The sequence below is a fragment of the Sminthopsis crassicaudata genome, chromosome 2 (assembly GCF_048593235.1).
Source record: "Sminthopsis crassicaudata isolate SCR6 chromosome 2, ASM4859323v1, whole genome shotgun sequence".
NCBI lineage: Eukaryota > Metazoa > Chordata > Mammalia > Dasyuromorphia > Dasyuridae > Sminthopsis > Sminthopsis crassicaudata.
In genome coordinates, this window is record NC_133618.1 from 40138543 (window position 1) to 40156063 (window position 17521).

The following is a 17521-nucleotide window of genomic DNA, read 5'->3' on the forward strand; positions in this document are numbered from 1 at the left end:
ATACCGCCACATAGACAAATGTTTTTGTTTAGTTTGGGGATTTGTTTGTTTTTATTTTTTATTTTGTACAGAGAAAAATCCCTTTCAAAAGTGTCTTTCGACTGACGTAACTTTTCTGGTGCTGTTGTTAACCCATTTCTTTTTTTTTAATTTATTTTCCCTTTCTCCTCGTGCTCCCTTTGGCTCCCCCCCCCCCACCGAGATAACGTTTCTTTTCGTTGGTTTGTTTGTTGGACTTTGGATAAATTCCCCTCTTCCCCCCGCCCCCCCCTCCGTGATCCAGCCCTTGAGTTGAATAGTCACTGCTACAAGTAACAAGCGCACTGTGAACACTCCAGTATTAATAAAAGCTGTACTGTAATTAATGAGCGCTCCGCGAGACTCCTGCCTGGCTTCCTGTCCTGCTCTCGCCTCTGCCCCTTCCCGGCTGCCCTCTGCCTGACTCCGCCCTGCGCCTTCCCGGAGCGGCGCGCTCGCTTGGCCCTGGCTCCCGGTTTCACGCCACCCACTCCCACACAAGGCACATGCTGGCTCGGGGCCAGAGTCCGACACACCAGCCGGAACGCTAGTGGAGCCATTCGTGAAGAGAATGCGCCTCTCGGACCTTCACAGCAGAGTCAGGACGACTGCAGGGAGGGCCGCCAGGAAAGGCCGGGGGTCTGGCCAAGGCCGTCACCCCCTGCAGTCCCGAGCCAGCCTGACCTGCTGCTGCTTATAAAAATGAGGCTTGGGGGAACCGTCCTCATGTCTTGGGTCCCTGGGGCTGATGGCGCAATGTCCAAAGTGGAGAGTTAAAGCATTTATTCAGCACCTACTATGTACCAGGCCCTGTGCTAACCACTGGGGACACATAAAAGAGCTCCTGACCTTGAGGACTTCACATCCTAAGGGGGGACCACAGAAAGGGGTGGGAGGAGGAAGAGAACATGGTACAGAGGTCAGAAGTGCAAGGAGCCTAATGTTCTTGGCTAGATAAGACACAAATTTGTGGGGGGGGGTGATCAGGAGTGAGCCCTGAGATTTCTAGAAGAGATCCACCAGAGACATTTTCAGTTCAATTGAGGGAATTAGAAATGTTTAGCCTGGAGAAAACAACCAAAAACAAAACCAGTTGGAATTATGGGATCTGAGGGAGAAGTTACAAAGAGCAGCCAAAAATGTCTTCGAGTACTTGAAAAGGCATTGGGTGGAGAAAGGAATGGCTCCCTCCGCTTAGCCCCAGAGAGCAAAAGTAAGAACAGTTAATTAGGGGCTGCGGAAAGGCAGGAAACACGGAAGCTCCTGAGCTACCCAGAAGTAGAACGGGCCCCAGCACAGGTGACGAGAAGGGAACATCTTCCCTCAACATCCTTGACAAAGGTTCACAAAGATGCACATCTTGTCAGCCAGTCAATCAACATTTATTAAGCATCTGTTTTGTACCAGGCACTATTTATTAAGCACTGGGAATACAACAAGAGGCAAAAGACAGTTTCTGCTCAAAGAGCTCACAATCTAATGGGAGAGACAAGAAGCAAACAAATATATACAAACAAGCTATGTACAGGATAAACCAGGGATAATAAAAAGAGGGGAGGGCTTCCTGTACCAAGCAGGGTTTTAGTTAGAACGGAAAGGAAGCCAAGGGAGGCAGCAGACTAGGAGAGAGAGAGCATTCTGGATGTGGAGACAGCCAAAGAAAATGCCCCGAGCCGAGATGGAGCTCGTGGAATGGCAAAGACCTTGGGGTCACCGGACAGAAAGCTGCGTGTCCCCTAGCGAGTAGTTTATGAAGGGCTTTGAATGCAAGAAGATCTTGTATTTATTCTGAGAAACAATAAGGAGCCATTGGAGTTTATTGAGGAAGGCAATGGCCTGTGCTTTAGGGAAATTACTTTGGTGGTTGAATGGAGGATGGATTGAAGTGGAGAAGAACTGTGGAGTTACAGACCCACTACAGTTACTGCAATAACAAAGGCATTATTACAATAATTATTATTTATATTATATGTAGTTATATAATATAAATAATAATAATAATAATAATAATAATGAAGCCTGCATTAGAGGAAAGAAAGGAAATATTTGAGAGAAGATGCAAAGGTAGAATTGACAGATCTTGGCAACAGATTAGATTCAGGGTGAGATATGGTGGAGTCCAGGATGTCTCCAAGGTGGGAGCCAGAGGGATTAGTAGGATGGTACCGCCTTCAAGAAGAATAGGGAAATTAGAAGATTTAAGGGGAAAGATGAGTTGCTACAGACACACCAAGTTTAAGACAACTACTGAACATCCATTTTGGGGTGCCTAAAAAGCAGGGAGAATGAAGTTAAGAGAGCATCAAGAAGAAATAGCAAAACTATGCTAGTGGAGGATTTCAACCCCGCTCTCTCAGAACTAGATAAATCAAAGCAAAATAAATAAGAAAGAAGTCAAGAAGGTAAAAAGAATTTTAGAAAAATTAGGTAGGATAGATCTTTGGAGATAATTGAATAGAGACAAAGGAACATATTTTTTTTCTCAGCAGTTCATGGAACCTACACAAAAGTAATGATAAATGTAAGACTGAAAGTCAGCAGAGCTTAGGACAACATAGGTAGATGGGAGAATCAACGGCATAGATGGTAATTAAGCGGGAATGTATGAGATCATCCTGGGAGGGAGAAGAGAACGGGGCCCTAAGAATGATCTCAAGAGGATCCAGCAAAGGAGATAGAGATCAGAGAGGAAAACCTGGAGAGAAGAGAGCCCCGAGGAGGCAAGATTTCCAGAGTCAGAGGCCAAAGAAAAGTCAAGGAGAATATGGATTTGGTGGCTAGGAGATCACCAGCGACTTAGGAGAGAACAGCCCTGGGGGAATAAGGTTGGAAGTTGGACTGCAAGGAGTTCTCTGAGGAGAGGAAGTGGAAGACCTCTGTAGATGGCCTCTTTGAGGAGTTTAGCTACAAAGGGCAGAAAGATAGTCCCAACATTGGCAGGGCTGGAAGGATCTAGTGAGGGTTTCTTCAAGATGGAGTTTGTGGGCAGGAGAGAGGAAGAGGCTGAAAATAAGTGGAAGAGTGGGGATGACCGAGGGGTGACCTGGTGGAGATGGGATGGAGTGACAGGAGGAAGTCCACTTCCCTTGTGTGAGCTGAGAGGGAGATTGGAGCAGCAAAAGTGAGGTTGGGAGATGAGGAAGGGAAAGCTCATGGCAAATGGCCTCAGTTCTCAGCTGAGAGTGGGGGGAGTTTGGGGAGGGAAGGGTTAGGGTTAGTAAATATCTGCCACACACTCAGCACCGTGCCTGGCACACAGCCGCATACACTAAGTAAATGCTTGTTCCTTTCCTCCTTTGCTTGGAAGTCTTATCTCTCCTTTTCTGGAGCCCTTGGGTGCAGGAGAGAGGTTCTGTCTCTAAGGGAAAGTGGATCAGGCTCTCCACTCTAAATATGAACTTCCAGACAAATGGATGGACTTCCATGGGGAAACTAAGAGTCTAACTCCCCCATCATCAGAGCAAACCCAAATCCCGGGCAGTTGGCTATGACTGGATGAATGTCCAGCCCCCTCCTCCAACGGAAGGCAGAGTTTAGTCTCCAGGAAGGCACCTTGGGCCTCCTGAGTTAGCCTTTACCTACTGTAAGCATCTCCCCATGCTATTTATGCCAAAAAAGAAAGTTAGGGCAGGGGAAGATGGAAGACATTGGGAAGAGCTTGAGGGGAAACATGGTACTATGGAGTAAAGAATCTGCATCGGGCATCAAAGGACCCGGATTCAAATCCCAGCTGCCATTTTACAACCTATGTGGCCCTGGAGAAATACTTTAAATCTTCCGGGCCTCAGATGCCCAATTTGCAAAATAAAGGAGTTTAGACTGGAAGATGCTTCCAGCTCCAACCTTCCATACTATAACGTGCTCCCATCCTGCCTGGCAGCTCAGTCTGGCAGAAGCCAATAGACCAGAAAGGCCCCGAGGGATGGCCCTCCATCCCTGCTCAGCTGCCCCATTGGGGTAAACACAAAGTCACAAATCAAATCAAATGAAAAACAAGTATTTAATAGAAAAAAATTAAAGAAACGGAAAAGAATCAGCATGGCAAGACACAGCATTTTAATACACCCCATTCCTCCTTCCCAGTCCCCAGCTATTGTCTCCAATGAATGCAGCTCCTCGCTCCATTGCCCACTCCCACACACCCCCCAAAATGCAGCCTCCCCCAGAATCCTAACAGATCCCTGTGGCCAAGGGGAGCAGCAGCTAAAGAAGCTAATAAGCTGCTCCTCCCTGGGCCTGCTGGGAGAGGTCTTCAGGGTTTGGGACTCTAAAAAAGGATGGGGTCCCCACCATTTCTCCATTCTCTCTATCCTCCAACCCAGGCCAAAGGACTTTAGATGGGCCTGCATCAAAGGCCCAACGAGCTTCTTTGGAATCCTAGCGCTCCCTTCACTCTATAGAATGTAGTTTTCCTTCTCTGGGAAACATCCTCCAGCACTGGTTCTTCTCCTTCCCAGGCACCTCCGGCTCTCCTAGAATAGCCCCCAGGCCACAAGCTCAACAGAACTTGCTAGTAGATCACTACAGAAGGCTGGCTCTTCTCCCCTTCCAGCTCTGCAAGAGCCCCAGATTTCCTCAGTGTTCCTTGGCTCTGAGGAGCTCAAAGTACTTTTACACCATTTCCTTCCTTCTTTTGGCCTCTTCTTTCCTCGGAAGGGAGGCAGATAGCAGGGACAGAACTCTCTCAGGGGACCTAATCTGAAGCTCAGGCTGTTCCCCCCTCAGCCACTCCTCAGCTTTATTCCCATGGACTACACAGTCATTCCTGGAGGAAGCTGCCCCCTTCCACTGGGGTCTGACTTGGCTCTCCTTGTACGAGGAGCCCCTCATCTCTTTATTCTGCACTGGCAGGGGCCGGGGATCCATTTCCCAACCTTGAGGATAAGGGCTAAAGCAGACAAATGGGAAAGGCCTCTGCCCTGCCCACCCGAACCCACAGGAGCTCCAGTCTCTAAGGGCTTCTGAGGCAAAAGGAAAAAGAAAGAGACAAGACTTGTGGGGAGAAGTGAGGGAGAAGCCGGCTGGGCTCTTCTTCAGCACAAGATTTCCTCTGAAGGAAGAGGGTCTTCTCTGAGCTGCTCCACAGGGGACTCCTTCCCAGATGCGAATGGGGGCAGAGGGGTCTCCAAGGGCCTCCCTCCCAAATGCCGAGGGGAGAACCGCAGACCTGAGACGCTTGAGAGGCTGGGCCCAAGCAGCCCCACTGGGCTCCAGAGCAGAGTCAAGGGTCAAAGGGCTTGCTCAGGGTATAAAGCGCTCTTCCCCCAGCTTTGCCTTCCCTGAAGGGTCAGCCTCCACCTGGAGGGGTCTCAGCTCTCTCTCCCCCACCAAGGCCGTTTGGGATTGCGTAGAATGGTAGAGCAGAGTGGCGGGGCCTGAACACTGTGGAGGCGGAGGCCGGCTGAGAGGCTGAGCTTGGGGGACCACGCAGTCTTCCCAGTTCCGAATGTTGCTCTCCTTACCTGTGAAGGAGACAGAAATGAGGGACTTGGTTCAGTTTCCGTCACTGTGTATGGGCCCTGCTGCCCACAACAAGAGTTCTAGATGATATGAATTCCCAGATCTCTGCCAGCTCTAGGTCTGTGAGACGACACTCTCTCTGGACCCCAGTGTCTTCATCTCTAGAATAATGGAGAGCATCAACTCAATGATCTCCATTCCTCCGCATCTACCTCTGAGGGGAGCCACTCTTCTGTCTCAAGTCTGCAAAAAGAATCTGTTTGAAATGTTGTGAATCTCCCCCAGGTGAGTACCACCTCTGGAGACGTACACGAGAATCAGAGAACTTTAAGAGCTGGAAGAGTAGCTATGCCATACTAGAGGAATCCTCAGTAATAATGATGATGATGATGATGATGATGATGATATGATACACAGGGTGTATATAATGCTGGCAAAGGCTTAGCAGACATTGTGTTGCTGAAGATTTCCCCCCACTGCTCCTCCCTGGGTCCTTGGGGGCAAAAATAGCCCAAGTCTAACCCCAAAGTGAAATCCCTTCCTAATATCTCTAATTTTCCAGTTCAAGGTAAAGAAGCAAATTATATATATTACATGTGGCAAGTGGGATAGGGCAGGCAGGACATAGGCCAACACTAAATGGACCCCAAGCCAGCTCCTGAAGGTACCCTCAATACCTTGAAAAGAGCCATCTTCCTCCTCCCTCCCACTCCTCCCATCTCCCCTGGCATCCTTACAGCACAAGCAGTAGAGGAGGTCCATAACTTTGTAGCAATTGTCAAGAAGTGCCTTCGGCTTTACCAGCTTTCGGTCCCTGCCTGAGTTTGCGAGAGTCAAGATTGTCTCCACCTTTGGGTCCACCTGAAGGTCCTAGAAGAGCAACACAATGAACCTATCAGGACCTCTCTGTGAGATGGGAGCCCTGTGGGGGAGCTGGTCCTTGGTGCTGCTCTGACCCTACCCAAAAACCACACTTAAGAACAGCCAGAGGAAAGTAGGCAGGGGGGTGACAGGACTTGAAGTCATCAGGCAACAGAAGGGACAGAGATATTTAACCTAAAGACCAGTGCATCTGCCCTAAGGAACATGATCTTCTAATACTTAGAGAGCTCACGATGAAGCATAGATGCTGCTAGATGGCATAGATGGCACAGTAGAAAGAGCACTGGCCTTGAATTCAAATCCACCTTCAGACACTTAATACTTCCTAGCTGTGTCACTTAACCTCAAATTGCCTCAGCCAAAAAAGAAAAATCATTGAAGCTCTAGGCGGTGGGAGATGGCAGGGACCTTCTAGTCGGAAACCCTGTCCTACAATAAGCTAAAAAAGGAAGCAGAACCAAAATGGTGGAGAATCAGGAAGCAAGGAACTCCTTTATACAGCAAACCCAACATCCAGTTATCCACTCTCTGCTTAAAGGTCTCAGGTGACAGGAAACCCACTGCCTTCCAAAGTGGAATATTCCACTCTAGCAGAGTTCTAATGGTTAGTCAGTTTTTCCCTTATATTTAGCCTAAATTTTCCTTTGAAACCTCTACCAACTATTTCTAATACTATCCTCTGGGGCCAAGAGCAAATCTGATGCCCTTTCTTGTGGCAGCCTTTCAAAGGACTTATTTTGGAGACAGTCACTCTTCTATTCTCCAGGAAAAAAATATCCCCAATCAGTCCTATTATATAGCATGAGCCTTTTTCTAGCATGGTGTAGCCACCTCTGGACCCTATCAGCGTTCTTCCCAGAAACAGACTCAATACTTCAGATGGCTGGCACACGGTAGGTGTTTAAATGCTTCCTGACTAACAGATGTGCTTGGACCAGGGCAGAGTACAGCAGGATTGTTGCCTCTCTCCTCTGGGTACTAATCCTCTCTTAATGTCACCATCTAAGCTTGGAGAGATGAAAGTCATTCCGTTTAGCTCTAAAGAGCAAAACCAAGGCCAACAGGAGATAGAATGTTCTTTCCTATAATGAGCTAAAATCAGACTATGGAACGGGGCTGTCTCATGATGGCAGACATGAGAAGCCTCTCCTCCCACCATTGGGAATGTTCCAGTGGGTAAGGCCAGATGCCAGGGAGGCAGTAGACATATAGAAAGGCAGCATTCTTGCCTGGAATCCATTAGCTTATTTTTTTTAATTTGGAAATTATTGGTTTATTTTGTGATTCTATGTATTTTATTTTGTGTACTTAGCAGTAATAGTCTGAGAAAGGGATCTATAGATGTCCCCAGACTGCCCTGTACAAAAGACAGTTGAGAATTCCTACCATGGTGGTGAAAGCATGGGATTTCCAAGAAGACAAAGATTTTATACCAGGCATTCTGTTAAACTGTGTAACACTGGGCAAACAACTTCTCCTTTCTCAGCCTCAGTTTACTCAAATATAAATCAAAGGGATGATTTATTAGATCCTTTCTGCTTTAAATCCTGTGATTAATTGGGGTGAGGATTTCCTACTTCCTGGTTTCCTTAGGATTTTGTCACTGGACTCAGATGACTACTGAGGAGAAAGTGAGGCGGGTGACCTTGCACAGTCCTCCTTCACTTAAATTCAATTCACTTGCATGCCATAGCAGCACTTCCCTGATGCCAGAGTCCTCTTGGAGAAGGAAGGACAAACAATAACAAGGACACAGCTCAAGAGCTAGAAGAAATCTCAGCAGCCATTGAAATCCAATCTCCTCATTTGATATATGAGGAAACTGAGCCTTGGGGAATTTAGGGGAAGGATAAAACAAGAAAGGCACAAGATTTAGTCTCTGCCCTCAAAGGGCTTCAAGACTATTTGGAGAAATGAGATGGACATGCAACCATCACAGCACAAGAGGCAACCTAGGTGGAGCGGTTACCAATTGCTCTACTCCACTCAATGATAAGATTATTGGAGACTTCCAAAGACTATGAAGCAGTCGGAAAAGTGGTAGAAGATTACATGTTCAGAATGAAGCATTTATCATCAGACGTGGCCAGTGTGGCAATTTGTTTTCTTTAACTATAATTCTTTGTTACCACTGAGGGATTAAAGATATACCAAAAAGTGTCAACAGTGTTCAAAAAAGGCAACAAAAACACTTTATTTTTCTCTGTAGGGGTATGTGTGTGTGTGTGTGTGTGTGTGTGTGTGTGTGTGTGTGTGTGTGTGTGTGTGTGTGTGTTAAAGAAAGTGAGAAGATTGCTTTAAATGAGCAATGAATTCTAGGGAAAGTTCCCTCCCTAGGGATATGGAAACTATTGATAGGAAAAATACACTCCCAGCCCTTAATAAGAGGACAAGGCCATCCAAGGCCACATCTGTGCCAAACTGTGATGCCAAGGAGAGAAAGGCATGATTCCTTCCCCTAAAGCCTTTCTCAAGCTGGCTTCCCAGCCTGAGAGCTTTTTGCCAGCTCCTGGGAGCCACCACCAAAAGCTGGGAGGGAGCGTTGCCTTTCTTCAGGAGAACAAGGGAGCAAAACAAGAATGAGCCACTGTCGGGGTGACCGGACTTACATTAAAGTCTCTCTCAGAAAGATTTGGAAGGTCTATGAAAGAGCTAGATTTCAGCCTGTGTTGTACCTTTGGAATCTGGAAGCAGCAGGGATCCTGGGAAAGGATGGCTTCAAGGGCTGATTGGCTTTATACAGACCAAAGCAAACCAGACAGAGCATCAGATACAAAGAATGCAATGAATGGGGCTACCCCAGCTTCTGAGATCTTCATGAAGCAGAAGGAAAGTTTCCCCTAGTACCTACCTCAGGCTGGTTCTATTCTTTTTTCTCCTAGGTAACCAAAATGTTAAACTGAAGAAAAATTCCAGTAACTGTATTTGCCAGGAAAATGGAACCCTGCCTGCCATACAGCAAGTGAGAGCTGGGCCATGAGACTCCCAATCCTCCAGGCACCAGAGCAGCTAGCTGCCTAATGACCTGCATAAACTTATTCTTTTTTCTCCCTGGACCTCATGACTCTCTCATATACCTGTTTGCTCTTCCTATTTAACTGTTTTCCTATTTAATTTTCTAAAACCTTCTCATGCCCAGATGCTGATTAAAAAAAGTCATTAAGTTTCCCGAGTTTCCAAGCACCTGATGTCCTGTGGCAGGGACAGAGAAGGCACCAAAAAAGGTCACTGGATCTCCTAAATGGCAAGTGGCTCAATATAACAAGGATGGTTGTCAAGTCAGCAAGCTTATATTAAATACTTACTGTGTGCCCAGCTCTGTGCTAGGTGCTAAAAAAAAACAAATTCAAATGGGAAAGATTGTTGGAAAGATGATACATGAGAGGTGTGTGCATTGAGAAAGGGAGTGAAGAGATGATGGGAGATGGAAAATATATTCTAGAACAGAGAACAACATTTATACCTTACATTTCTATAAGAAGCTATTTTTTTTTTTTTTGGTGAGGCAATTGGGTTAAGTGACTTATTCAGGGTCACACAGATAGTACAAGTCAGGTATCTCAGGCTAGATTTGAATTCAAGTCCTCCTGACTCCAGGGCTGGTGCTCTAGGCACTGCTCCTACCCAGCTGACCCTAAACTATATTTATTCAAAGCACTTTCACATATTTTATATCATTCTATCCTTATAACAACTCTGAGATAGACTCCCACCCTACTCTGCAGGCTCAGGAAGGTTAAGAGACTTTTGAAGATCCCAAACTAATCAGTGATGGAGGCAGGAGGCAAACACAGGCTTTTGGGTCGCTGATCCAAAGTTCTTCCCGCTGCCTCTATGGAGCTCGCCTATGCCAAGGGTCCCTTTCTGAATTCCACAGGGCCCATTTCCCATCCTTACCCTTATTCTTCCTAATAATTTCCTTTTTCCTTCTTCTGTTTGCATAAAGACCTCCAATGCCCATCCCACACACCTGACTCCCTCCCCCCCCACACTTCCTGCCGTATAGTCCCAATCCACTGCTTCCTGTGTCCGAGGTCAGCGGGGGTCAGTGCTGACCCCTTCTCCTCAACCAAAGGGAGAGGAGGAGAGACTAGCAGGGAGTACTTTACCATTGCGATTTCCCGGACATAGATCAGAAGTTCATATATCTCCTTAATATAAGTCCACGATGGGTGATCTTTCAGTAAGACGTTCTGGATGATTTCCATAATGTTACAGTTCACCGAGGCCCACAGGTACCGCAGATTCGGCTGACTCACCTCCGCCCGTTGCTGCAATGAACCAAGGGAAAGCTATTAAAAAACCTGATGATTTCCGAGGATTATGGAAACATGAGTTATTAGTGTCATCATCATTATTACAAATATAATTGGCTTACATCATGGCCCTCCAATCAATCAACAAGCATTTGTTAAGCACTTAAGATGTGCCAGGCCCCTCCTCTAGCCAATGGAGAGAAAAAAGATAGGGAGAAGGAAGGCAAGGAGGAAAGTGAAAGAAACCAGCACAGGCTGCCATGTTATTGCAGTTTGCTTTGCATGGTTTTCGTATCTGACTGGTCTGTTTCAGTTATTTGATGCAGCCCATAAATTACATGACTATTATTTGTAGGTTAAGGATGAAGGGGGAAAAGTTAGAGAGTCAGGGGCATTTTCTGAGTATATGCACAATTCATCCATTAGATTATCACTGAACCCAGGAAGAACATTAACAAGAAGATGCACCCATGGGAGGCAGTGTGATTATGACCCCTTTTCAGCACTGCACTAGTCCTGCATCTACATCAAACTTATTTCACTAAAACTGATGAGCTTTCCTGGGACCATAGGCTGCCCCACCCCACCCTGAACCCTCTCAGGTACACATACAGGAAGCAGACCACAAAATCCCAAGTGTCACTGTGCACCTTTCCACTCAGGTAGGATTTTTTTCTTGGCCATTTTCTGGGACTTCCACTAATTCATACTCCCAAAGCATGTGCCTGGACATGGAAGTTGGTAATGAAATATTTTTTGAAGTGAATTAGGAAAAAAAAAACCTAGAAGAAATCCCAATGTACTTAAAGTTGACATTGTCCTAAAGGATCTTCCCCAGTATTAAAAAGTATTTAACATCTCTACTATCATTCCCTTCCTTGTCCAGTTTCCACAGATTGATATAAATTCCCACAATTTCAGTTTTAATACAAAAAAGCACATTTATATTTTACAAGGCCCAAAGTTCATCATTCCTCCATTCCAAAACTCCAGACTAACTACAAGTAATCCACACGTGGACAAGTGTTGAGTCAAGTTTGACTCAAAAGAGTATCCTGAGGGGCAGCTAGGTGGTACAGTGGATAGAGAGCACCAGCCTTGAATTCAGGAGGACCCGAGTTCAAATCAGGTCTCAGACACTTATCACTTCCTAGCTGTGTGACCCTGGGCAAGTCACTTAACCCCAGCCTCAGGGGAAAAAAAAAAAAAAGAATATTCTGCCCCATAGGGGCCTTGGGGCCATCTTTCAAGGTAGGGAGCAGCTGAGAGAGCTCCTATCGAAAGGGCATCGTCAAGAAGCAACAACTGGACTAGAGGAACTTACACGGACATTCTGAGACTGCCTGAATCTCACCTGATATCTTTGTGGACAAAATATAGGTCGGCTCATGGTTTGATGAAATCAGAACCGGATGCATCACTAGATGCACAGAACAGTGATTAACAGATCAATGGCAAACAAGAAGATGCTCTTGAATCTGTCCTTGTCCCTGTGCTGTTCAATATTACGGTTGAAGAAAACAATATCACAGTTATTAAATGAGTTCATCACACAAAACTGGAAGAATCACCAACAATGACTGGTAAAGTCAGGATTCAAAAAGATCTTGCCAAAGATGGGCCAAATCTAAAGAGAAGAAATGTAATGGGGAGAAGTCTAAAGTCTAACTATTGGGTTCAAAATTCAACTGCACAGATACAGGACAGGGGTTGGGATAAGAAAAATTCTGGCTTAATTTTCTTATTATTGTTTACCTGAGATACACATAACCAGCTAGAGCCTGCAGAATCAAGCTGAGACATTGAATTACAGCTCCAGGGTCAAAGTTTGATTTGCAAATTCCAGCTATGACACTGGGTTTACTGATTAGTGTATTATTTTATCTGATACCACTTTTCTCCTGCTATCTATTCTTTGACGTATAAATCACTACTTTCCCCTTCTGACTGTTATATAATTCCAGATTGCCTATGATGCGCCTGTAACTAAAACTAAGATTGCTGAAATTGCTGCTCGGGGCTCAATGATTTTTGTATACAAGGAGTTTACGCTCCGAAGATATAATAAATTGGTTTTTCATGCATCTGCCTGTTGACAGTACAACTGGCAGCAATATGTGATCAGCAGATATGAATCTTTCCATTATTTTTGTATCAAGGTGCCGCAGATATAGGTTCATGAGAAAAAGAAGCAGAGATCTAAGTAAATTTCAATCTTAGGCTACAGGAAGAGTCTCCGGTATAAGAGGTGTAATGTTGCCATCGACTTTCCTGGAGAAAACGCGTCCAGAGACCCTTATTCAGTTTGTGGCACCAAGGTTTTTAGGGGGGACACTGACAAATGTCAACTCATCCAGAAAAAGGCAACCAGAATAATGAGGGGTTTTCACTTGAAGGGACTAGAGGAAGAAAGGATGGAAGTAAATACTTAATAGCTTGTCTTCAAATACTTGAAAAGCTGTGGGTAAGACAGGAATCAGAGAAGCTGATTTATGCACCCAAAGGCAGAGCTGGGAACAAGTGGTAGATCCCACAGAAATGGAACTAGATTTAAACTTGACTTCAGGAAAATATTCCTAACAAATACACCTGTGCACAAAGAAGTTGCCATGGGTAAGCTGGTGGGTCCCTATGCTTGGAGATCCTGAAGCTGGCTAAATGATCCCTTAGTTTATGAGTCCCTATCGTTGAAGATCCCGCACAGAGGCTAGATGTTGCTGCAAAGGAGACTCCAGTTCACTTAAGTGGATGAATCTCTGAGGCTCTAGGACCCTGAAGTCTTGCAATTCTGTGACCTCCCCAGGTAGGCAGCTTTCTCATGGGTCCACTGGGACCCACAGCAAAGGATCATGACAAAGTAAAAAGTATGCTGCATTTGAATCCCACCTCAGATAACAGCTTGGCACTTAGCTGCACTTCTGCACTTAAGAGCTCGGAGCTCTACTTTTCTGTAAAATGGAGATGATCTCTTTTTTTTTTTTAACATTCACTTCTATAAGAAATGGAGATGATCTCTTTTTTTTTTTTAACATTCACTTCTATAAGAAATGGAGATGATCTCTTTTTTTTTTTTTTAACATTCACTTCTATAAGATTTTGAATTTCAATTTTTTTCCTCCCTCCTTCCCTTCTCTCTCACTTCTCCAAGACAGTAAGCCATCTATCATAGGTTAGACATGTGCAATCATGTAAACATTGGAAATAATATTCTTCATGCTGTCTCATGCCTAGACTATTGCAATAGCCTACTGAATGGTCTCCTGACCTTCATCTCTTCACACTCCAGTCCATTCCTCTCAGCTGGCAAAGTGATCTTCCGAAAATGCCCACCTGCCCAGGTCACCTCCATTTCTACTCAATAAACTCCAGTGGCTCCCTATTATCTCCAGCATCAAATATAAAAATTCAAAACCCTTCTTGCTTCCCTCCTACCATTCTAAGAGTTTACCCCCTGCCAATATATTCTACAATCCAGTCGCATCAGGCTTCTGGCCATTCCTCACACAAAACCCTCTATCTCCTGACTCAGTACATTTTCACTGGCTGACCCCAAGCCTGGAATGCTCTTCCCTCCTCATCTCTATCTCCTGAATCTCACAGATTCCTTTAAGTCCCAGACAAAAATCCTACCTTTTACAAGGAGCCTTTTCTGCTCCACCATAATGCTCCATTGGTGATTCTCTCCAACTTAGCCTAGATCATATTTATACATAGATATTTGCATGATGTCTCCCCAAGACTGGTGAGCCCCCCAAGCCTTTCTTGTCCAGTGTGAGGCGCACAGTAGGTGCTTAATAAATATTGACTTGACTCTCAAGGTTGTTCCTATGACAAGAAGTTGGAAAGCTCTAGATAAATGTGGGTTACTTTTAATAGAAGGAAATCCTTAGAGTGCTGGGAGATAAGTGAGACCAGTGCTCAAGAAGCATCAGGGCTGATGGAAAAATGACACAATCCTAAATTTCACTGAGACTTTCCTTCGCCTGCCTCAAAGACATAAACACCAAGCTCCTGAGAGAAGGTGGATTAAAACAGCTATTTTTTTTGGGGGGGGGAAGCAGATTACAGTTAGCAAACCTTTGTTAAGCACCCATTACATGCGAGGAATTATGCTAGGTGTGGAGGATACAGAGATGACAGAAATGGCGTAGGAACTTACAGTCCTGCCCTGATCGGCTGGAGAATATAAGGCTTTGAGTAGCCTGCATCTCCATCACTGTTGGCTGGAGGACTGGATAATCTCAAACAGCAGAACTACCAGATATCCCAAGTTTTCAGCCTCCCCAGAGAAAGCCAAGGGGATGAGGGCCAAGGGGCATATAGCTGGGCTTGCATTCTCTGCAATGTGAATGGGCTCATGGGAAGGGGAGCTTCTTACCAGCCTGCTGATGTTGGCCAATCTGAGCACGTCTTCGTAGGGCACGCTGATCCTGTAATCAATGGGGAAATTGTGTTTCTGCAGACACAAGGAAGAAATACAAAATGAGAAATAGGCAAGCGCCTCCTATATGCTGGGGCCCCATGCTAGTGGCTGGGGATTTTTTTAAATGCTGGATAATATCATTGATATGGACAAAACATTTTAACTTTTACAGATATAAAATAGCAACTTCTTTGCAGTTCATACAATCTTTGAAAAAGTCAATTAACTTTTTTTCAATTAACAAAAATCCATTTGGTATCTTCCATCCATCCCAATGGGGGGAAAAAAAAAAGGAAAGGAAAAATGCAAATCCTTGTATCGCCTCTGTATGTATAGTCAAGCCAAACAAAGTTGACTCCAGTATTGACTCCAGTCTCTCTATGGAAAGGTACATGGCTCATTTCATCCCAGGCCCTCTGAAATCATGGGTGATCCCTGGCACAACTCAGAGTTCCTAGGTCTTTCAAAGCTGTCTATTTGCTATTGCTGCTTTGTACAAAAGCTCCTGTCATTTTCGCCACTCCGTGACTGGTCCAGGGTCACGCAGTCAGAAATGGGCTCGGTTTCCCCGGCTCAGAAGCCAACTAACTCTCTCTTGACCACAACATGCCAGTGCCTCTAAGTACAGCAGCTACAAAGACAAAAATGGAAGAACCCCTTCCTTCGGAACTTACTTTTATTTTTGGGGGGAGAAACAACATTTATAAAACTAAACAAATATAAAAAACAGAGAAAGTAATTTTGTGGGAGGAGTTTGGAGAAAATGGCCCTTTAAGGAACTAATAAATACATTCCTATAGACTGTGGCCAGAAATATATCACAGGTAAATGTATTAAACGGACAGTAAATAGACATACCATGCAGGCATTGGGCCAGGTGCCAAGGTAGAAAAATGAAACAATTCTTACTCCCAAGAAGCAACAAAAGACAACAGTTTCGCTGAGATTGGAAGGGGATTCTTTGAGGAAGAAATGAGAAGGGAGATGGAAGGTCACACGTGAGAAATAGCAAAAAGACAAGAATGGTTGAATCTTAGACAGCATAATAGGAACCGTGGAAAGGTTAAGCTGGGGCCAGGTGGGGAAGGGCTTTAAATGTCCAATCAAGAAATCTGAATTTGATCCTACAGGTAATGAGGAGCCGGCAGAGTTTACCAAGCAGAAGTACCCAGTTAAACCTGCGCTTTCAGAAAACTGCTCTGTCAAGATTAAAGAGGGGAAGGATGTGAGGGTGGAGGATCAATCTGGAGGCTACTGCAACAATCCACGTGAGAGATGATGGGCCCTCAACTAAGACAGTGGCCACGAAACTTAAGAAAAGGGGATGGGCGCAAAAGATCTTGTGGAGACAGAAATGACTGAGTGGATAAGTGGGGTAAAGCAGAGCGAGGAGTTTGGAATGATCCAAGGTTACGAAAGTGAGTAACTAGAAAGAAAAAAGGAAGGAGGGAGGAAAAGAGGGAGGAAGGAAGAGAAGGAAGGAGGAAGGGAAGCAGGAAGAAAAGGAGGGAGAGAGGGAGAAAATGGAGGGAAGGAAGAAAGGCAGGGAGGGAGGAAAAAAAGAAAGGGAGGGAGGGAAGTGGGAAGGGAAGGAAGGAGGAAGGAAGGAGGAATGGGGGGATCAAGGGAGGGAAGGAAGAAAGGAAGGGAAGGAGGGAAAAAGAAAGAGAGAGGAGAAGAAAGAAAGAGAGGGAGGAAGAAAGGAAGATAGGGAGGAAGAAGGAAAGGGAAGAAGGGAGGGAGGGAGGAAGGAAGGAAAGAAGGGAGAAAAAAGAGAGGGAAAGAAGAAGAAAGGAAGGGAGAGAGGAAGAAAGAAGGGGAAAAGAAAGGCAGAAAGGAAGATGGGAGGTAAGAAGGGGAAAAGGAAGGGAAGGAGGAAGGGAAAAGGAAGGGAAGGAAGAAGGGTGGAAGGGAAAAAGGAATGAAAGAAAGGAAGGAGAGTGGGAAGAAGGGAGGGAGGAAATGGGGGGAAGAAAAGAAAAATTTACTAAGCACCTACTACATGTCAAACATTGAGTTAAGCACTTTAAAATTAATTATCTCATTTATAGGTAGAGAATCAGGAGAAAGCAAGGTTACAGAGACCCAGAAAAGAAAGAATAATTCAGGAGAAGGTGGTCACTGCTGCAGAGGTCAGGAAGAATAAAGATTGACAAAAGGCCATAAGTCAGCATTAAGAAATCACTGGTACCTTGGAGAGAGCTGGTTCAGTTGAGGTTGGAAGCCAAATTGCAAAGCCTTGAAAAGCAAGAGTATAAAAAATGGAGGGAATGAGAAAATCCAGCTTTTTCTAGGAATTTGATGGAAGAAAAGGACGCAAGATACAAAGCTTTATCTTGAGGAGATAGCAGAGTCAGGTGGGAGGGAGTGGGGTCTGTTTTTGTTTCTTCAAGATGGAGGTGGGTTTGGAGGCCACTGGGAAGCAGATAGAAAAAAATCAATAAATGATTCAAGATCTAGTTTCAAGTAGTGACAGAATTGG

General features: G+C 45.1%; 1 protein-coding gene across 7 annotated transcripts in view; it reads right to left on the reverse strand.

Moving 5' to 3' along the window:
* Positions 1–3999: 3999 nt before the first annotated feature.
* Positions 4000–17521, reverse strand: part of IL34 (interleukin 34) — an 84459-nt gene continuing 70937 nt past the window's right edge. For all 7 annotated transcript variants that reach the window (XM_074285949.1, XM_074285947.1, XM_074285948.1 and 4 more), the window contains 4 exons: positions 14995–15072; positions 10470–10631; positions 6216–6348; positions 4000–5480 (listed from right to left, as the gene is read on the reverse strand). In XM_074285949.1, the coding sequence (XP_074142050.1) occupies positions 5260–5480; positions 6216–6348; positions 10470–10631; positions 14995–15072 (594 nt within the window). In that variant the 3' untranslated portion in view covers positions 4000–5259. The remainder of the gene's footprint in view (positions 5481–6215; positions 6349–10469; positions 10632–14994; positions 15073–17521) is intronic.